This window comes from Caenorhabditis remanei, chromosome V, assembly GCF_010183535.1.
Source record: "Caenorhabditis remanei strain PX506 chromosome V, whole genome shotgun sequence".
NCBI classification, from domain to species: domain Eukaryota; kingdom Metazoa; phylum Nematoda; class Chromadorea; order Rhabditida; family Rhabditidae; genus Caenorhabditis; species Caenorhabditis remanei.
The window spans coordinates 12,816,056-12,837,989 of record NC_071332.1 but is presented as its reverse complement, the minus strand read 5'-3'; the positions used below and the strand labels follow the sequence as shown (position 1 = coordinate 12,837,989).

The following is a 21,934-nucleotide window of genomic DNA, read 5'->3' as shown; positions in this document are numbered from 1 at the left end:
TTTTCTTCTCAATATACGAATCAGTTTCTCTCGATTCTCTCGTGCCACATCATCATTTGGATTCAGAATCAGAGCTGTGTCATAAGCTTTCAATGCCAAGTCATACTTCTGATTCAAATGAAGAATAGCTCCATAGTTAGCGTGAGCAGAGTAAGAGTGCGGTTGAATTTCCAGAATCTTCCGGTAGAATTCTTCAGATTCCGAATAATTTTGAGTTTCTTGAAGAATATTTGCAATTCCATGAAGTGATTCCACGTGTTTCGCATCAACAGAAAGAGCTTTCCGATAGAAGAGCAGAGAGCGATTGTAGTTTTGCTGAAAATTTAACTTCTATTTCAAAAAGTCTTCTGAAAAACGAACCATATGATATTCTGCCAGTGCAATATTCTGAAGAACCGTAACTGAATTTGGAGCCAGCATCATCACTTTCCTCAACAACCCCTCCACTTTATCACTTCGATTCTGTCGAATTTTCAGATGAGCCATAGTCAAGTACGAGTTGACATGATTCTCCGAAATAGCTGCTTCAAAATACTTTTCTGCTGACTCCACGTCACCAATCTCATTGTAACAAGTTCCGATCGAATTCAATACACTTGAAGTGTGCTCGAAATGTTTTCCGCCGATATTCAGAGCCAACTTGAATGTGTCGATTGCCACGTGAAACTCTTTTGATTTCTGGAGAAACCGTCCTTTGTTATAGGCGCATGTTGCTTGAGTTCGTTGATGATTTCGATACGATTTCAGATTCTCTCCTGACTTCTGAAGACATTCATCTAAGTGGGAAAACGCCTTCTGATGGAGACCGACGTCGTGGAGAAGAAGTGCCAAATTGAGATGAGCGGCAGCGAAGTTTGATCTACTTTGAAGAGCTTTTTGATAATAATGGATGGCTTCTTGGGTAGAATTGGACGATTTGCTGACGAGAATTCCTCTGAAAACTTGGAAATTTTTAGAGAAATGGTGGGTATTGTCAACTGCAACTGTGCTTATTATTCTCATGAACACACTAGAAAAAAGAAAATACTTACAGATTATACCAAGCGTCGGCTAGGTTCCTTTTGCTTTTTAAGGCTTCTTGATAGTGATATTTTGCCAATTCAAACTTTTTCTGTGTCGTAAAAACGTATCCTAAATTCATGTGAGCCTTCGTTGGATTCACAAGAAGTGCACTTTTGAATAGAGATTCTTCTGTTTTCCAATCATCGACACGTTGCATTGTTTTGTAGGAAAATATGGAGAGGATGAGGATAACAAAAGAGATAATCCATTTGGATTCGGTGAAGGTAGAAAATCTGGAAAAAAAAGTGTTTCATGAGTATCAGAGGAGCGAAATCTCACTTTTTTCTAGCCACTTCCACTCCAAATCCAATGAGAATACAGTATGCTACCGTATTCAAGTACAGTATCCTTTCAGCTGCGACAAATCCCACGTAGGTCAGTAAATTGGAAGATAGAATATGAGGTGTCGTGAGTAGAGCGATGAGGAATAGAATCACTTGATTCTGATGGGAATTCTTAAAATCCATTATCAGTTTTCCGATAATTTTGAATAGAGCAGAGTAGCAGATAACTGAGAGAACAAATCTTGAGTCCAGAATTGACTCTACTCTTGGAATCGCATCCATGGACCAATCGAACGATAGAGTTTTCGGAAAAGCGATCAGATTTGCATGGAATATTGGAAGGTACAAAAACGTCAGTGTTCTTGTCAGAATACTGGAGTCATGGGCAATCGGGTTGTCATTTTTTGAGAATTTCGGTGATTGGAAATTGTTGATTGACAGGCGAAGATAGCAGATCACAGCAAGAGAAACGAGGTAGTTGGGGACATCTTTTCTGAATTGTTTCGTCGAGATGCTCTGAAAAACATGAGGAATAGTTTCAGAAATAGTCTTTGAATGTAGTGCCGCTACGCTATTCAATATCTCTATTTCAAATCAATCCCTACCCCTTAAAACCATTCTAAAACCTCGAAAACTGTCAAATGCATTGTTCTAAACATCTATTATTCTGTTCCCTCCATCCCTCACTTCACGCCAATCCAATTCCAATCATTTCTCATTCTCGTTCATTTCTTTTCTTTCGAAACAACATCATTCCTTCAAGGTTACTGTAGACAATACCTCTTCCCCTTACCGCCTGAAGACCTTTAAGGACGCCTCATTTGTTGTGAATGCGCCAATGTGCACGTACCTCAGACCAGAGCAGACCAGAATCGAAAAGTATGTTTTCAAAAAAAAAACAATCAACTGCAAATAATCATACTCTTTTTTCAGGCGTATGGCTCCAGTCGATGCCGCTTTCTCCGTTCTTCGTGAGATCTATCACTCGAACAACGAGCCAATCGCTTTGTCGAACGCTATTCAACGGTGCGCTCGTAAGGGAATCAGCGAGGTTGCTCTTCAGAAGTGTCTCGATCAGTACACTGCCAATGGAGTTCTGGTTATAGATCGCCAGAACATCGTTTTTGCTATGAATTGATTGTATTATCGACTTCATCCAAATTGCAAATATCTAATTCCAAATTTTCCTCGAAATGCTCTTCTCCATTTATCTTTAATCGTTTCAGACACTTATTTAATCATTCAATCAGTATCTAACTACTAGTGTTCCGATTAGCGAGACGATTCTCGCAATTCTCGCTGTTTCTCGCACTCCCATTACTCGCATAATATTTTTTAGTCTTGCGTAAATGCGAGAACATTTTCATTCTCGCAAATGCTCGCATATTTCTCGCCTCGCAAATGCTCGTTCTCGCACGTGATCGCATTTTCTAATGCTCGCGTGATGATCGCAAAAAATATTGCGAGACTCGCGAGTCTCGCAATCATACGTGAACTACAGTTCACTGCATGTGGAAAAATTCCACGAGAGGCTAGGGATGTTAAAAATGCGTTTTACGGTAACCTTCGCCTTTTTCATTTCCGCCGACGGCGATATTTGCCGCTTCAATTTCAGGCGAAGGCGGCCTTCGCCTTTTTCATTTCCGGCGAAGGCCGCCTTCGCCTGTTTTTAAAAAGCAAATTTTTGACGCGTTTCATTTCCCAGTGGTAAAAAATGCTGTTTTTTCTAATTTTGTGTAGAAATTAATTTCAAAAAGCGTAAAAAATGCTTGCCGAAAAATGAAAAGCGGTAATGAAAACCTGCGAGAAAAAAACTAAACAGGCGAAAATCGCCTGTCTTGGAAATGAATACGGTATTTTTCGCCTTATAGGGAAATGAAGCAGGCGCAGCGTGAAGGCGAAGGCCGCCCGCAACATCCCTACGAGAGGCAACTGTTGGATTTTACATATTCAGTTTCACTTTTTTTCCCGTTTTCTAAACAATTCGTGATGTTCAGTCAAGAAAATAAGATTCGCATTTCTCGCATTCACGCCAAACAAAAATATAAAATGCGAGTAATGAGAGTGCGAGAAATGCGAGATTTCTCGCGCTCGGCGAGCATTGCTGATCGCTTGTCGGAACACTACTAACTACCCTCCCCTTAAAATTGTACTATGTTTGACATTAATTGCTCTCTTTCGAGACACCTCCGTATTTCTGATCTCAAAAATGTTTGTGTTTTCCATTTAAAGGATGCTGATAAGCATAATAAACATTGTAACAATATTTGAAAGTTCAAAAATTTATAAACCGACAGTTTTCAGCCGTATTTGAATGAGCGATACCCGTAATGACCCAGATCAACCGATCAATATCGTTCGATTAGTCATCCGTTGACCAATCGAACGAGAGAGTTTCTTTAAGTCAGGTGTTTTCTAATTTGATTTGTTGGCTTGCTCATGTGGGGACATGAATCTTCTCGGTGAATTAAAATACAACATGCAAAACTTTAATTTGCCATTTTTCTACATGAACAGGTGCGTAATTGTTGCAGTTTTTATTTCGAAACAACTCATATGTAGTAACTGGAATTAGAAGAATAGGAAAGAAGTATAATTAAAGTATCAGAGAATTAAAAAATGATCCTGATCGAGTTTTTTCAGTTCTGGTTTTCGGTGGAATCATCTATTTCAAAAGAATCGGAGGCAAGAGAGGGATCCATGAACTCAATGAACGGAAAGAGGATCATTGGGAAAAAAATGTCCTTGAAATACAAAGAGGTTGGAATTAAAAACGAGAAGACATACATCCATGCAGCATTAATGTCCTTTTTGCTGTCAGCTTTATAGAACAATATAGCTGCATCAATCCATAAACATGATGTAATGATGGAAAGTAAGAACGCGAACTGAAAAAAATTATATCGGTAATTTTTATTATAATAACTGCAATCTAAAACAAATATCTTTCCACAGCTAAAAAATAACTTTCATCAACGTTCAGCTGTTGCTACAGTATACTGATTTCAGCCTGCAAAAATTCAATCACTAATGATCACGGCAAATTTCAAATCATAATGACCTGTCTGGCTGTCTACTGGTAGAAAAAATAAAATGAAACTCACTCAGAAGGTGTGATGATTTTTTAATGCATCAGTTTGTTTAATTATCGACTTAATTTCTTCAGAATCACAATGCGCATTTTCCATATCTTGGGGTTTCGGAAGGTGTTCAGTTCTGAAAAATTTAAGCATTGTTGATTTCTGAAATGAAAAACCACTCTCATATTGAAACATTACCCACTTGATTCGTTGGCGTTCCCAAAATAAATGAATGATTACGGCTGGTTTTTTTAGCTACATTTTTCATTAACACCAGGACTGGAAAAAAATCTTCGAATTCATTTGATAATTGTTCATTTCATTTGATTTGGAGAAAATCAATAAGACTGATTTGTGTCGTAATATTAATCGAATCCACTTAGAACTTGTTGTAAAGATTTTTTCACAAAGATGCCTCTACAGTAGGACCATCATGGACAGAAAAATGAAACCGGATGAGTGTTACTGTGAAACACTCCAAAATATTAGGGATTTTTTGTGGGAAAAACAACTACAGTAAAAAATATTTTTTAATCCTATGAATCATACAAAACAACAAACACTTACCCATAAACAGTTTGTTCTTGCTTTGTTTGCCTCTTCATCTCGTTCTCGTTCACACTGAGAAAGAGAATTCGAATCATATTTCTCACACCAAGTAATCCATTGAACCTTTGGTTTTGAAGGTATATCTTTTTTTTACCTTCTACACATTCTCCTTCTATCTCTAGCGATGCTGAATCCGCCATGATTTCAATACAATAAAGTAGGTAGAAGGTTGGATTGGAAGAGAAGCGTAGAGAAGAATACTAAATTATGAGAGGAAAAGAGAGTGAATTCTGAGAGAGATGGTCCAAAGCACAAGTGAAAGTGAGAGAGTCAGAAAGTGAGAGGGAGAGAGTGAACCTAACGAACGGACAATTCAATAGACATCTGCTCTGGTCTGAGAGAGTCTTTGGTTAATTGTATTAGGCGTAGCCTCATCCACATCACTCTCATCGACAATCTTCGAGAGACGAAGCTTGGCACGAATTGTGACCATTCTGACGATTCCAAGAATCATTCAAGAAGTAATTTTTCCAAGAATTCCAAGAAGAAGTTTTTATTTCGACAGAACTCATATGTAGTAACAGCAATTAGAAGAATAGGAAAGAAGAAAAGTATCAGAGAATTATGAACACTCCTGGTCGAGTCTTGTCAGTTCTGGTTTCCAGTGGAAACATATATGCCCGGCCCGGCCCGGCCCGTTGCAAGTATGATGTCAAGGGATTTAAGAGACAATGTCTCGCTCAAGCCATCAGGCCATGTTACACATAAACCAAAGTGATACGTTTTGGCTGATTTTTTGATATGTTACTACCCTAGGAATTCTAATATTTTTATACCATACCAGATTAGGCTCCGCCCCCTTTGACCTTTGAATCTGAAGAAAGTCTTTATATTCTCAGATAGCCAACACAAATATGTATCTTACCATTATAAATTTACTTCGGACCGCAGTACTTCGTCATCCCGAAAAATCCAAAAAACACGAAAAAATCGACAATTTTTTCAAAAAAGTGATTTTTTCTATATGATGCAGGAGAGCTAGAAAAAAGTAGTTATCTTGTAAAATGCACGAAATTAGGTTGGCAATTCATTTCTGAAAAGATTTTGACCCTATCTTTCGAAACAAAAATTTTCATTTTTCAACTTCAATCGATGGTTTAGGTAGGTCAAAGGGGGCGGAGCCTAATCTGGTATGGTATAAAAATCTTAGAATTCCTAGGGTAGTAACATATCAAAAAATCAGCCGAAACGTATCACTTTGGTTTATGTGTAACATGGCCTGTAGGTCTATGCTCGAGCCAGTCAGAGATTGTCTCTTAAATGCTGGAGATATCCAAAGAGTCAACATGCGCATTGATGATCATTGACATCATTTCTTCTACATACACAAAGGTCATAGGTAAATTCAAGAAGAGTTGCATCCTTGCAGCAGTGATTTCCTTTTTGTTGTCAGCTTTATAGAACAATATAGCTGTTTCAATCCATACGCATGATACAATGATGGTAACTAAGAACGCCATCTGAAAAAAATTATATCAGTAATTTTTATCATAAGAGTTGCAATCTGAGACAAATATCTTTCAACAGCTATTTAAGACACCACTTTCGTTCGTTACTACAGTATACTAATTTCAGCATGCAACACTTTCCATCACTTCACTTTACTTATAATCACGGCAACTCTGGCTGTCTACTGGTTTTTAAAAATTAAAAAAACTAACCCAGGCGTTGTAATTATGTTTTGATACAGAAGTTTGTTTAATTACAGGCATACTTTCTTCCGGATCACGATGCGGATTTTCTATATCTTTGGTTATCGAAAGGAATTCAGTTCTGAAAAATTCGATAATTGTTGATTTCAGAAATGAAAAATCACTCTGATATTGAAACATTACTCACTTGATTCGTTGGCGTTCACAAAATAAATGGATGATTACGGCCACAAGCAGAAACCCCTCGATTCCATAAATAAAACCAATCCAACATTGATCAAACGAAGTGATTAATTCGAATACATCATTAGTGACGCATAGAATAAGCAGCATCGCAATGACTGCGAAAAGCATATTCTGTAATAACGCTCATCGAAACACTCAGACAATATGAAATGGAATCAGTGTAAATTAGTAGAGCCTATTAACACCCGGACTGAAAAAAAATAGCAAGATACCTCATAATTTTCAGAATTTCAGAATGGTTCGAATTTATTGGATGATTGTTCATTTTAATTTAATTTGAGATAATCATGATGGCTGATTTGTGTCATAATTTCAATTGAATCCACTTAAAACATGTGTTATAAATTCTTTTCACAAAGATGCATCTACCATAGTTGTCCGGAATCATTCCGGTTCCGGATTCCGGATTCCGGAAACTGAAAAATCGCATTCCGCGGAATGCGATTTTTGAATTCCGTACAACTCTGGCATCTACATTAGGACCATCATGGACAGAAAAATGAAACCGGGCGTTTTTTTGAAAAAATAAAACAGATAAATAGTCTATGTATATCATATAGTTTTGAATTTTATTGACTTTTTCGATTTTCCAGCCTTTCATTCTGTTTTTTTCTCGGAAAAAATAGTTAATAATCGTTGACAAATGATAAAAATTTCATAATGAAAACTGTTGAAAAATCGAGAAATCAATAAAATTAAAATGTTCCCCAAAATATTAAGGATTTTTATGAAAATGAAAAACATAGTCTATGATCTCAGATATTTACGGGGTTTAGAAAAAACAAAACAAACACTTACCCATAAACAGTAACTTCTTGCTTTGTTTGTCTCTTCATCTAGTTTTCGTTCACATCGAGAAAAACAACTCTCCCACCAAGTGATCCATAGATCTTTTAGTTTTGAAGGTATATCTTTTTTTTTACCTTCTACACATTCTCCTTCTATCTCTAGCGATGCCGAATCCGCCATGATTTCAATACAATAAAGTAGGTAGAAAGTTGGATTGGAAGAGAAGCGTAGAGAAGAATACTAAATTATGAGAGGAAAAGAGAGTGAATTCTGAGAGAGATGGTCCAAAGCACAAGTGAAAGTGAGAGAGTCAGAAAGTGAGAGGGAGAGAGGGAGAGAGTGAACCTTACGAGCAGACCGTTGAATAGCCATCTGCTCTGGTCTGAGAGAATCCTCGGCAACATGCATCAAGCGGAGAGCCTCTTCAACATCACTCTCATCGACAATCTTTGAGAGACGAAGCTTGGCACGAGCTGTGGCCATTCTGACGATTCCAAGAATCATTCTTGGTGACACGAATGTTGGATCTGATGAGTAACGAGCATCTCTTCGCATTTCGACGTAGGCTTCCACAATACGCTCACGAAGAACAGGATCGACAGTTGGAGTGTAGGTCTTGCAGAGTGAAATGTACTCTCGGAGTGTTTCAAGTGAGATCAAATCCTTCTTCTAACGATTCGGATGACATCCATGTTGATGGACGTAGGTAATGTGCTCAGCAAGAGTCTTATCATTTTCACGGATATCTAATTCCTAATTTTACTCGAAATGCTCGTCTCCATCTATCTTTAATCGTTTCAGTCACTTATTTAATCATTCAATCACCATCTAACTACCCTTCCCTTAAAATTGTGCTATGTTTGACATTGATATCTCTCTTTTGAGACCCCTCCGTATTTCTGATCTCAATAATTTTTGTGTTTTCTATTTAAAGGATGCTGATAAACATAATAAACATTGTAACAATATTTGAAACTTGAAAAATTTATAAACCGAAAGTTTTCAGCCGTATTTGAATGAGCGAAACCCGTAAAGACACAAATAAACCGGTATAATATACAACTAATAAAATGAGCTAATATTAAAAATTATGTTTTCTTCTCAATATACGAATCAGTTTCTCTCGATTCTCTCGTGCCACGTCATCATTCGGATTCAGAATCAGAGCTGTGTCATAAGCTTTCAATGCCAAGTCATACTTCTGATTCAAATGAAGAATAGCTCCATAGTTAGCGTGAGCAGAGTAAGAGTGCGGTTGAATTTCCAGAATCTTCCGGTAGAATTCTTCAGATTCCGAATAATTTTGAGTTTCTTGAAGAAGATTTGCAATTCCATGAAGTGATTCCACGTGTTTCGCATCAACAGAGAGAGCTTTCCGATAGAAGAGCAGAGAGCGATTGTAGTTTTGCTGAAAATTTAACTTCTATTTCAAAAAGTCTTCTGAAAAACGAACCATATGATATTCTGCCAGTGCAATATTCTGAAGAACCGTAACTGAATTTGGAGCCAGCATCATCACTTTCCTCAACAACCCCTCCACTTTATCACTTCGATTCTGTCGAATTTTCAGATGAGCCATAGTCAAGTACGAGTTCACATGATTCTCCGAAATAGCTGCTTCAAAATACTTTTCTGCTGACTCCACTTCACCAATCTCATTGTAACAAGTTCCGATCGAATTCAATACACTTGAAGTGTGCTCGAAATGTTTTCCGCCGATATTCAGAGCCAACTTGAATGTGTCGATTGCCACGTGGAACTCTTTTGATTTCTGGAGAAGCCGTCCTTTGTTATAGGCGCATGTTGCTTGAGTTCGTTGATGATTTCGATACGATTTCAGATTCTCTCCTGACTTCTCAAGACATTCATCTAAGTGGGAAAACGCCTTCTGATGGAGACCAACGTCGTGGAGAAGAAGTGCCAAATTGAGATGAGCGGCAGCGAAGTTTGATCTACTTTGAAGAGCTTTTTGGTAATAATGGATGGCTTCTTGGGTAGAATTGGACGATTTGCTGACGAGAATTCCTCTGAAAACTTGGAAATTTTTAGAGAAATGGTGGGTATTGTCAACTGCAAGTGTGCTTATTATCCTCATAAACACACTAGAAAAAAGAAAATACTTACAGATTATACCAAGCGTCGGCTAGGTTCCCTTTGCTTTTTAAGGCTTCTTGATAGTGATATTTTGCCAATTCAAACTTTTTCTGTGTCGTAAAAACGTATCCTAAATTCATGTGAGCCTTCGTTGGATTCACAAGAAGTGCACTTTTGAATAGAGATTCTTCTGTTTTCCAATCATCGACACGTTGCATTGTCTTGTAGGAAAATATGGAGAGGATGAGGATAACAAAAGAGATAATCCATTTGGATTCGGTGAAGGTAGAAAATCTGGAAAAAAAGTGTTTCATGAGTATCAGAGGAGCGAAATCTCACTTTTTTCTAGCCACTTCCACTCCAAATCCAATGAGAATACAGTATGCTACCGTATTCAAGTACAGTATCCTTTCAGCTGCTACAAATCCCACGTAGGTCAGTAAATTGGAAGATAGAATATGAGGTGTCGTGAGTAGAGCGATGAGGAATAGAATCACTTGATTCTGATAGGAATTCTTAAAATCCATTATCAGTTTTCCGGTACTTTTGAATAGAGCAGAGTAGCAGATAACTGAGAGAACAAATCTTGAGTCCAGAATTGACTCTACTCTTGGAATCGCATCCATGGACCAATCGAACGATAGAGTTTTCGGAAAAGCGATCAGATTTGCATGGAATATTGGAAGGTACAAAAACGTCAGTGTTCTTGTCAGAATACTGGAGTCATGGGCAATCGGGTTGTCATTTTTTGAGAATTTCGGTGATTGGAAATTGTTGATTGACAGGCGAAGATAGCAGATCACAGCAAGAGAAACGAGGTAGTTGGGGACATCTTTTCTGAATTGTTTCGTCGAGATGCTCTGAAAAAACATGAGGAATAGTTTCAGAAATAGTCTTTGAATGTAGGGCCGCTACGCTATTCAATATCTCTATTTCAAATCAATCCCTACCCCTTAAAACCATTCTAAAACCTCGAAAACTGTCAAATGCATTGTTCTAAACATCTATTATTCTGTTCCCTCCATCCCTCACTTCACGCCAATCCAATTCCAATCATTTCTCATTCTCGTTCATTTCTTTTCTTTCGAAACAACATCATTCCTTCAAGGTTACTGTAGACAATACCTCTTCCCCTTACCGCCTGAAGACCTTTAAGGACGCCTCATTTGTTGTGAATGCGCCAATGTGCACGGAGGGGGCCTCTTTAACGAAAATAGGAAGGAGGACCCGTCCTTCCGTTCTTATTAATGTGTTTTCTATTTATCTTATTCGAGAGGAAGTGACGAATAAATGGGAAAAAGTATAGGTAATGAATCAAATCCGATTCTACTAGATTCATCATTCATCAGGATGTAGCTTGGCTCACCTTAAGAAGAACATCATAGCACACGATCAAAGGTATCAAAATGATTCCAGTCTCCTTTGATAGGATTGCGAAGACAGCAAAAATGATAGTCCGAATGTTGTTTGGATTTGAGATATGAGTTGTTAGAGCCAGAAGGATCCACATGGTTGCCAACAGATCTGCTCTACCGACAATTGAACAAACAGCTTCAGAAGTGATTGGATGACAAGAAAAGAGAACAGATGAGAAGAGGGAGACACCTGAAATTAAACAGTTTTCGTAGCTCGAAGAAACGTAAAAGTTTAGATATACCATCCCTATTTCATTCCACATTTCATTTCCTTAGTAAGTCTTCTCATATATTCAAAAACCGATCATCATCTATTCCCTTCCTGTCTTCTTCATTTCAAACAAACGTCTAAACGTTATGACAGATGCACAGGAATCATATTTCCCCTCTTTTCTCTCTGTTGTCCTTGTCCTTAATTGTGCATAATGCGATAAGCAACTGTCGATCCTTTGCCCAGGATCCTATTACATTTATAGACACTTTGGACTAAAAGTGAGGCATTGGCAAGCAAGGAAGAAATTGATAATATGAGCTATCAGTGGGGTGTGATTGCAGATTCTTCAATACAGTATTTACTTTTATAAAAGTAATCTTACCGTTTTCCATGATCCTCAGTTGTCTTGCTAGCCTCAGAACCAACATTGAATTGATGACGTGGCATATCAAGTTGACCCCATGAAATCTGAAAGTACTCAAAATTCTTTAGATTCCTTGAATGTTGCCTGTGCAAATTCTAAAATCCAATTCCCTGGAGTGCCCTAAAGAGGTTTCCGAAGCCTCCGAATGTTATCTACACACACGCATACTCATCATAATTCCATCCACTTTCTAAAAGGTCCTTCTCTTCTCTCATGTATATGGAGACAGATTTCGCATTTCTGAGTAGATGAAGAGACGGCTCCGTTGTCCATGTGACGCCGAGAATCTTCATGTGTTGTGTATACAATTACTCCGTCTCCTCTCAAGACCAAATGAATGTTAAGTAACCTTCCATTCCCCTCATTCTATGCATATAATCTTTTGTGTATTCTGAAGATTTCGATTCAGATGATCTTCTTGAAGAAAGGAAGAAGCATCATGTGGGCTCTACTCCAGAAGGCGAAATCCGATAGTCGGAAGTATGGCGGGAGAAAAAGCCCTCAGGCAACAAATCCTATTATACTAGAGGAGAAGGAGATACTCAGGAAGTTGGTTGCAATGGGTTTTTTCGAAACATTGGGAAGACAAAGTTTTTTTTAGAAAAAAGAAATTTGAGAATTAGGCACATTGGTGGTAAAAAGAAATTGGCTCCAGGACATTAAGAAATCGGAACCTTCCAAGAATGTAAAGATCTTGAATCTAAAACCACAAGAACAATAAGAGTACCGTACTTCCTGAACTGTATTATGTCGTTCTTTTCGATAATTAGACTTGTTTTCAGTTACAGTATCTGACTCGTCTTAGAAGACCAATCGGACTTACTGACATCATGTCCCCGTACTTTCTATCCATCTTCTTTTTTTTTCGTTTTCCAGAGACATACTCTCACATACAAGAAAATTGAAAGGAGAGAAAAGCAATTTAGGACTTTGGAGCTCTCCTGCTCTAGAAGGAGAAAGCACTTTAATCGCGTTATGAAATCAACTTGTGGGAAAATGTTTTACGACTCTTTAGCCAAGAGACAGAAGAAAGCGAATTGCGAAACGTTGAGGAATTGAATCAGTGGAAAGAGAGAGAACTCTAAATTACGAAATTGGAGTTCTAAATGGAATAATTAAAGTCTAGATTACGCAAGGAATTAAGATTTCATTGGGGTTGTAAATTTCGGCAGACGGGAATGTTGGCTGTTGTTCCCTCTATCTATCATTTACGGTTTGCAGATACAGTAGCTTTTCTCAAATTCAGTTAGGACCAGCCACTAGTCAACTAATTTCTAATTACCTCTAATTTATTCCCCTCTTCTAGTTTTTTCACTCTCATTCCCAACCCATTTCACGGATAATCTTCACACACAGGCTACAACGACTTCTTTGTTTTCCCTTCCTCTTACTCACAATTCGGCTTTCAATCCATGAAGAATAAATTGAAGGCGAAACGAGGCGGTGATCAATGGACGATAGCTTTTATGGGATCCTTCCAAACCGATCGGATTACCCCAAAAATCATTGGTTGTGAGAAGAGAACGCCATGACGAACGGCTGAAAACGTCGTCGTTTGTAAGGATTGCTGGTCTGAAAACGAGAGATTCTTTTCATGGATACGTGTTTGTGCACTTTCATATTCCCTTTTAATAGTTTTCTTCTTGTTTCTCCGGAAGAGATTTCTCCTCTATTCACACCTTCCTGCTCTAGGATGAATACTTCCGTTCTATCTTTATAAATACTTTGGTCATCTAGACTCTCATATAAGGTATTCAAAATTTAAAGGTTCCTTATTTTGTTTCAATTCTGGAGTAGTAGTAGTATACCACAGGTCCAGTTGTCTCTCCTTTTCTTTCTGACCAAAAGAAAATGCGGAAATAGGAAATTGAGTTGGAAGACAGCGCTTCCGATGAAGATGTTTCGTCCATCCCGCTCCACTTCTCATCACTTTTAAATTTTTCTCAAATTTTCTTCACCCAAAATTTGGGGTGCCAATCAAAAATGTCATGGCGATGTATCACATCAATATTTGATGTATTCTCTCTCTCTCTCAAAAAACACATATACATACGAAAAAGATCTAATATTTATGTGGTCTATGGGCCGGAACCTGACATGGACATACATAGGAGACAGAGCAGCAATTTTCTCGTTTTATTACCAAAGTGACTATGGAATAGTGAATTGACCAACAAAAGGCTGTCAACAAGAAGCTAGATGGAAGGAGAGAAAATTGGAATGTATTCTGGATTCTGGAGTCTCACAGAGGGGAAAGTGTGCTCTAACGCTTAGAAAAAAGTAAAGAAGAGGCAGCTAATCTGTCATTGACATATTTATTTATTATTCAACAATTCGAATGTTTGCCCAACACAAAGTCATATTGGTGTCTATCTTTGGCTCTCTCTAATTAGGTGGATTAGAAGACGTCCGTCGTCTTCTTCGTGTATTTGTGCATCTCTAATCTTGTATCCATTTTCTCATTTTCTTACATCTCCACTCAACTGATCATAATTTCGTTTCGAGGGGGAGGGGGAATGTTTCCGAAATAATTAGGAATTCCGTGAAAAAGTATGTTGGAAGGAGCCGTGCAGTAGGAGGATAGGGGGAATACATTAAAAACGTACTAGTACTTTTTCTTTCTCAAAGAATCAGTCTTTTTATTTACCTTTTTGAGGTGGTGAACGCAAAAACAAAAGAGAAGAAGATCTCTCAGGTTACACATTTTGACACGCTAAAGTTTTACATTTCGTCTAATTGGTGGCCAGAGAGAGCAGAGTCTGAGTGTGTGTTCTTTTGAGTTTTTACGATGGGAGTGTCTTCTGAATAGCTACAGTAATCTCGACAGGAACAAGTCAGAAGTTTTTTATCCGGAGTTTAGGAGGATCCAGGGTAAATATTAGATGTTTGGAATTCCATCTTTTTTTGAAATACAATTTTCTTGATTCTACAAAACTGTTTTTTTTTCAAATCGTGTATTCAAGTATTCAGAATCAAATAAATCTTACCTATCATCATATACAAAATCGGCTTTCAAAGTATTAGAATAAACAAATCCAGCGAATAATGCAACGAGTAAATAGTGATAACACTCGGGAATATTAGATAACAATACAGGATTATTTGGTCCTTTTTTGCCTTTTTTCATGTTTGAATCAACACAAAATGGTCCAGAAAAGAGAAGGAATGTTTGTGATGACGAGGGGAAGAAGAGGACGGAAAAAGAATAGAGGGAGGAATAGGCTCCGCCCACTTTTTAAGGAGGTGGAATAGAAGGGAGAAGTGATGGAGGCGCAGAGAAAACTATCAGGAAGAGAGAGAGATTCTGAATCAAAATGGTATTATTAAGACATTTTCAAAATAAACTATTTAGCTATCAACATGAATTACAATTTAGAACACGGGATATACACAATTCTTGACACTGTTTTGATCGAATAATCTGAATTTTTAAAATATGTTCCAGCCTCCAAAAATATATTTAAAATTCCAGAATTTCTTCAAGTTCACATTTTCATCACAACCACTTTATTGAATTCCCAGCTACAAAAAAAACTAATAAATCTCTCGAAGGTGTCATCCTTCTCCCCAATACCTCCATCTTCTGAAGGCAGTAGTTCATCTATTCTCGACTTGATTCTTCGGAGATAACACATTTTCGCTTTGATCTGTCATAAATCCTTATAAATCACACTGTTTTGCCGATTGACCTTTATGAGGAGAGAGGACGAAAGGTGTTCCTTATCGTTTTCACCAAATCGTCAATCGCGGGTAACCGTCTTGTTTTTGGGTGGAAAGAATCGGCGGAAAAGGGGAAAAGGACGAGAAAGAGGATGGTTTGGAAAAATTCAAATTAGTTTACAGAAATCTTCGCCTTCTCACCAACTTACCATGCTGCAATACCTGAAAAAGTATAAAATTCGGTTGATTCGAAATGAATTTAATGTAAATGACAGATAATTGAAATAAATAAATAATAAGTTGTGGGGGCGGAAAATGGAGAACATTACATGTAAAACTCATTTGAAACAGAAGAGATTTTGAAGTTAAATAGAATTGAGACAAACACAGAGAAACTATAATAAAAATTTTGAAAGTAAACAATTATTCAGCAGAAGAATCTTCATTTCCTGTGCCACTTGTACCCGTCGGCTCGTCGTCTTCTGTTGTTCGAGATCTGGTAGTCTTCTCCTTTCTGTCTTTTTTACTCCCATCATCCTCATCATCACGACGGCTTCTCTTCTTTCGATCGTCTTCATCTCCACGTCGTTCACGTCGCTTTTCCCGTTCACGCTCATCACGTCGTCTTCTTCGATCTCCAGAAGTGCTTCGACTTCGATGTCTTCTCGACGATAATCTGTCGGACTCTCGTTCTCCACGTCGTCGAGTATCTCGGTCTCGTCTCTCATCTCTATCACGATCTCTTCTTGGACTTCTCGACCTCGATCGCTTTCTTCTGGACCCTCTTCTCTCCTCATCATCATCACTAACAGCCCCAAATGCACTAGAAGCAAGTAGACTCCGTGGTGGTTGTACCGCTATCGGACCTGGTCCAAATCCAGCTCTCGAGTGATCAAATTGAGGTGGTGGCATACTGAACCCGGGTGCGGGAATAGGTTTTGGCCACATACCCATTCCAGGTGGAGGCAAGTTAGGATTGAATCCACCAGGAAGACCCAGACTGAGATCGAGACCGCCTCCGAAGCTTGGAGGTGGCGCACTTGCAATTGGAGTAGATTCGATGCCAGGAGGGAGATCTGATGAAGAAGATCCATCGACTCCGGGAGGAGCTTCTGTAAATATGGGATCTATTTAGTTAGAGAACTGTTCATTTAGGTAGGGACGAGTTTCGTTATAGATCGCTTGTATTTGGCACGGAACCTTCAAGCCAATTCAAACGACTGGGAAACCAATATAGACAACTTTACCTGCTACTGATGACGGCGGAGCAGCTAACATTGCTGGAGTAGCAACACCCAAAGGTGGTGGAGGTACCGACATTCCAGGTGGTGGTCGTGTGAAGTCCATGAGAGATGAAGTTGGTTGAGTGTTTCCAGAGATGACTGTCCGAATGACTTGTTCGTTTTGCATAGGAGATGGTGGAGGCTGATGATGTTGTGCAGGTTGTTTAAATCTACCACCGTTATCAGTGAGCACTTTCACAACACTCGATGCTGAAAGAAAAAGATTTTGATGTTTAAAGCATTAAAAAGACGTCACTAGTCTTTATTTATGCCTTACATGTATTCATCACTGGATTAGCCAACGGATTGCTGATTTTGATCGACGAGAAAAGGGCGGTGTTAGCTTGTTGTTGATTGCCCGCAAACTCAGTTCTTAGTTTTTTCTGACGTTCGCAATACAAATTCCACGTCTCTTCTGTGAATCCGTAATTGAAATAATCCGTGATATCTGCTCCAGGTTTTCGCCATGGACGATCTTCCATTTGAGCCAGGTCCAGATCATAAATAGGCTTGTCATTGATCATTGCAGTAGAATCGAGGTCTAGTTTACCTTGTCGTGCAGCCGGTTTCTAAAAAATATTTTCAACTACCGAAAAATTTCGAACCAATTTACATACCTCTGCCGGTTCCAACTTTCTAATTGTGACCTGAACTCCACCACCATCTTCGTCTGAATCTTCATCATCGGCGAACGGATTGTTTACTTCTTCTACTTCTCGTTCTTCTTCATTTTCATTTCCGTTTTCGGCACTAATTTCAGCTTCGTTATCGTCATCATCTCCGAGGTCAATCGGATTTTCAGCAACCCCTGCTTCCGCTTCGTTATTGAGATTTGCCTCATTCTCGCCAGCTGGAACCTCGTCATCGTAGAGGTGATCTGAATCTGGATCTTCGGGGGCAACATCTTCAGCATCTTGAGAGAAATCGTTCTGTAAATGGAAGGTTCGGTAAGGAGAGGGAGAAAGTCTGTTTTTGAACAGAAGTCAGGTTCAGAAGCTTGAAAAGACACAAATGTTACGAAAAAGTTAGCTTAGAAAAGTCATGTTTCGATTCAAGCAGTATGTTTCGATTTGAAGAAATTTTCTATACAAATCATGTCTACTGTTTTTTTAGAACGAGAAAAAACTCACATCATCCGTCAGATTGACGACAGCGATGTTGTCATCGATTTCCTCCATTCCAAATTGTTAATCCGAATATGACGTAGCGATACGGGATGGAAATTCTGAAGCTTCAGCCTTGAAGAAGGAAAAAATTCGCCAAAAAAAGAATTTTCAAATTGGCTAAGCTGCACGCAGCCCGTAATTCCGGAGTGTCGTTGTAAACCTGCGTCTCCTCATTTCATGCGTTCTTTCGTCAATTTTTTAAACACGTTCCAAATTTTAATTTTTCAGTGTTCCCAAATTTCCTGGGTTTTCGAAGAAGTAAATACGGCGTTTTTATTTCAGTCAAATCGCCTAAAACTAAATTTTTCAAGTGTTTTTATAAGTGCAAGTTTCGATTTTCGCTGTGCACAAAAATATACATAAATTCTGATACCGCCCAAACAGTTCATCATTCAATTTCGCCGCCAACTTTTATCGCATTCATTGATAAGCGCGTGCCCGCGTTTTTCAAAATTGATAGTCAAAACTTCTGTCCATTTCACCCCTCTGTGTGTTTATTCAGAGTTATTTATGTCCTTTATGGTGTCGTTAGCTTTGTTTGTAGATTTTAAAGCAGTAAACGCTCTGAAAGTTTTCAACGCTCCGCTTACTCACAAATCCAGTTCAACTAGAATGTTATTCTTTCAGGGTAATCGAACGAACGAGATGCCTCGCATCGAGTTCGAGCCTAAGCTCGATTTTAAGGACGTCCTTCTCCGTCCGAAACGCTCCACCCTCAAGAGTCGTGCCGATGTCGACCTGGATCGGGAGTACATCTTCCGAAACTCCAAGGCCACATACACCGGAGTCCCAGTGGTCGCATCAAACATGGACACTGTTGGAACCTTCGAGATGGCCAGTGCTCTGAACAACCACAAAATGTTCACCACCATTCATAAACACTACTCGGTAAGCATCTAGTTTTAGCAGTAATACACTCCCCTCCGTCGGCCAGAAACTCAATTAAAAAAATCATTTTAGTGAAAGTAAAGATTCATATAGATATTAAAATAACATTTTTCAGGTCGATGAGTGGAAGGCTTTCGCCGCCTCGGTTCCTGTCGAAACTTTCAACAACCTCGCAATTTCTTCTGGAATCTCCGAAAATGACTGGAACAAACTCAACGAAGTCATCAAGGCCCTACCACAGCTCAAATACATCTGTCTTGATGTAGCCAATGGATATTCGGAATCGTTCGTGGACTTCATCCGTCGTGTGCGCGAAGCCTACCCAACCCATACCATCATGGCTGGAAACGTGGTCACTGGAGAGATGGTCGAAGAGCTTATTCTCTCAGGAGCCGATATTGTCAAGGTCGGAATCGGACCAGGATCGGTTTGCACCACTCGCAAGAAGGCTGGAGTTGGATACCCACAGCTCAGTGCTGTGTTGGAGTGCGCCGACGCTGCTCATGGTCTCAACGGACATGTGATGAGTGACGGTGGTTGCAGCAACCCAGGAGATGTAGCCAAGGCCTTCGGTGCTGGAGCAGACTTCGTCATGATCGGAGGACTCTTCGCTGGACACGATCAAAGCGGAGGAGATCTCATCGAGCATAATGGAAAGGTAGGGAAATTGTTATAATAAATCTGTGATGTTTATTTTATATTTTCAGAAGTTCAAACTCTTTTATGGAATGAGTTCGGATACTGCCATGAAGAAGCACCATGGATCCGTTGCTGAGTATCGTGCGTCGGAGGGAAAGACTGTCACAATCCCATACAGAGGAGACGTCAACTGTACTGTGCAAGACATTCTTGGAGGAATCCGATCGGCATGCACATACACGGGCTCGAAGCAGCTCAAGGAACTTGCCAAGCGTGCCACATTCATCCGTGTCACCCAACAAACGAATGACATGTATGTTCCGTTCGAGGTGCCAACTCTCCCATCCCAATCGAAATAATTATATTGTCCCGGTTGCTTTTTTGTTTTAAACTTTCACTTTTTCATAGCTTTTCATTGAATTTTTTATTGTATATGATTCATAAACTCTCGGAACCTAGATCCAGTTTTTTTTCCAAACAACATTGAGACGAACACACACACACACGCATCTTATCAAAACTGGGTCGTTTTCCATATCAATCGCTTCACCCTCTCCCGGGACATCATAGCCTCTCGATCTTCTTACATTCAGTTTTCTCGAATTGTTTCCCATAAAAGAACTATTCTATTTTCTACATTAATTCAGTTCTACCTAGAATTGTGTCAAGTATATAATTCAAATACGACATTGGAAATCTAGGTGTCGTAAACTTCATGAAATATCATGAACAACTGGAATTCCGGAACATATTGCAATTTCGATGTTTCAAGGTATTTACATACCGTATGACGTCACATCAGTCCCCAGTTGCTTTTTAACCTTTTCTATTTGTCCAGTACCATGTGACACAATGAATCTACACACAGTCCGTCTGAAGACGTCTATTGATTTTTTGTTCTGAGCGATCTGGATCTTTTCTGACCAAATAGGGCTTAATATCTGTTCCCGCGATGCTTTCAGAATCTTAATTCAGTGCCAGAACTTTAAAAAGAGCAAATAGTGTTTCCAGGATTTTTCAGGTTTCTGATGTTGGAGTTCATGAGATCAAGGATGCGAAACAAATCAGTGAGGACAAAAACAAAGTCTCGTAGTCAGTGCTAAATTTTGTGAGAAAATGAAAAGTTATTTATTTATTTGAAACAGAACAATTGGATTTTGTAAATGTTTGTGGCCCTAAAGAGGGCCGTTGGGTTCGGTTGGTTTGATTGTATGAATCGGGAAAAGATAATGAAATTATCCTCCGAATCCGTACAGGGTTCTTCCTTGACGCTTCAAAGCATAGACGACGTCCATGGCAGTGACAGTCTTTCTCTTGGCGTGCTCGCAGTAGGTGACGGCATCACGGATGACGTTCTCGAGGAACACCTTCAGGACTCCACGAGTTTCCTCATAGATGAGTCCAGAAATACGCTTGACTCCTCCTCTTCTGGCGAGACGGCGAATTGCTGGCTTCGTGATTCCTTGGATGTTGTCACGAAGAACTTTACGATGGCGCTTGGCTCCTCCTTTTCCGAGACCTTTTCCTCCCTTTCCACGTCCGGACATGTTGAATGCAGTTGATGAAGACTCACAAGTGAGATGACAACATATTCTACTCTCCTCCTTTTATACAGTCTGAGGCATTGTGCGGTGGCTGGGAGGAGTCTTTCGGTCGGGACACACCAACCGCTCTGCTCCACGACTATTCCTATGTCTCCGCCCCGCCACCGCACCTCCATCGCATCCACTATATAACCACATCTCCGTCAGTGTTCTTCACATCCCATTCGGATTCCAAATTGAAATGGCTCGTACCAAGCAAACCGCCCGCAAATCGACCGGAGGAAAGGCTCCAAGAAAGCAATTGGCCACCAAGGCTGCCCGCAAGTCGGCCCCAGCTACAGGAGGAGTCAAGAAGCCACATCGTTACCGTCCAGGAACCGTCGCTCTCCGTGAGATCAGACGTTACCAGAAATCTACTGAGCTCCTCATCCGCAAGTTGCCATTCCAGCGACTTGTCAGAGAGATCGCTCAAGATTTCAAGACTGACCTTCGCTTCCAATCTTCCGCCGTCATGGCTCTTCAAGAGGCCGCCGAGGCTTACCTCGTCGGACTTTTTGAGGACACCAACTTGTGCGCAATCCACGCCAAGCGAGTCACCATCATGCCAAAAGACATCCAATTGGCCAGACGTATCCGAGGAGAGCGTGCTTAAATTTCCAATTTTTGGATCTTGAGACCGTTTCAATTCTTTAAACAACAACCGAACCCAACGGCCCTCTTTAGGGCCACAAATATATTAAAAATCCAAATGTTCCCTGTTTCAATAAATATATTATTAATGTTCGTTTCATTCAATTGTTTGTCATTTTAAACCTTCTGAAAATCTATCAAAATACTCGAAACTCTTTTTTTGATTCTGTCGAAGTTGAATAAAAGATTATTTTC

The 21,934-nt window shown here is 39.4% G+C and overlaps 5 protein-coding genes across 5 annotated transcripts; 4 read left to right on the top strand and 1 right to left on the bottom strand.

The window, feature by feature from the left end:
- Nucleotides 1-2,184: 2,184 nt before the first annotated feature.
- Nucleotides 2,185-2,484, top strand: GCK72_019445 (uncharacterized protein; the record flags this gene model as incomplete). The annotated part of the gene is made up of 2 exons (XM_053733025.1): nt 2,185-2,225; nt 2,280-2,484. 2 exons carry the CDS (start codon nt 2,185-2,187, stop codon nt 2,482-2,484), a joined length of 246 nt encoding a protein of 81 aa, XP_053581938.1.
- A 10,797-nt stretch (nt 2,485-13,281) lies between these two features.
- Nucleotides 13,282-16,664, top strand: GCK72_019444 (uncharacterized protein; the record flags this gene model as incomplete). The annotated part of the gene is made up of 3 exons (XM_053733024.1): nt 13,282-13,381; nt 15,961-16,398; nt 16,489-16,664. 3 exons carry the CDS (start codon nt 13,282-13,284, stop codon nt 16,662-16,664), a joined length of 714 nt encoding a protein of 237 aa, XP_053581937.1.
- A 1,959-nt stretch (nt 16,665-18,623) lies between these two features.
- Nucleotides 18,624-19,864, top strand: GCK72_019443 (uncharacterized protein; the record flags this gene model as incomplete). Its single annotated transcript, XM_003115770.2, has 3 exons — nt 18,624-18,866; nt 18,982-19,524; nt 19,574-19,864. The coding sequence occupies 3 exons, from the start codon at nt 18,624-18,626 to the stop codon at nt 19,862-19,864; spliced, it is 1,077 nt and encodes a 358-aa protein (XP_003115818.2).
- An 876-nt stretch (nt 19,865-20,740) lies between these two features.
- Nucleotides 20,741-21,052, bottom strand: GCK72_019442 (uncharacterized protein; the record flags this gene model as incomplete). Its single annotated transcript, XM_003115266.2, has 1 exon — nt 20,741-21,052. The coding sequence occupies one exon, from the start codon at nt 21,050-21,052 to the stop codon at nt 20,741-20,743; it is 312 nt and encodes a 103-aa protein (XP_003115314.1).
- A 238-nt stretch (nt 21,053-21,290) lies between these two features.
- Nucleotides 21,291-21,701, top strand: GCK72_019441 (uncharacterized protein; the record flags this gene model as incomplete). The annotated part of the gene is made up of 1 exon (XM_003115513.2): nt 21,291-21,701. One exon carries the CDS (start codon nt 21,291-21,293, stop codon nt 21,699-21,701), a length of 411 nt encoding a protein of 136 aa, XP_003115561.1.
- Between the last annotated feature and the right edge of the window lie 233 nt (nt 21,702-21,934).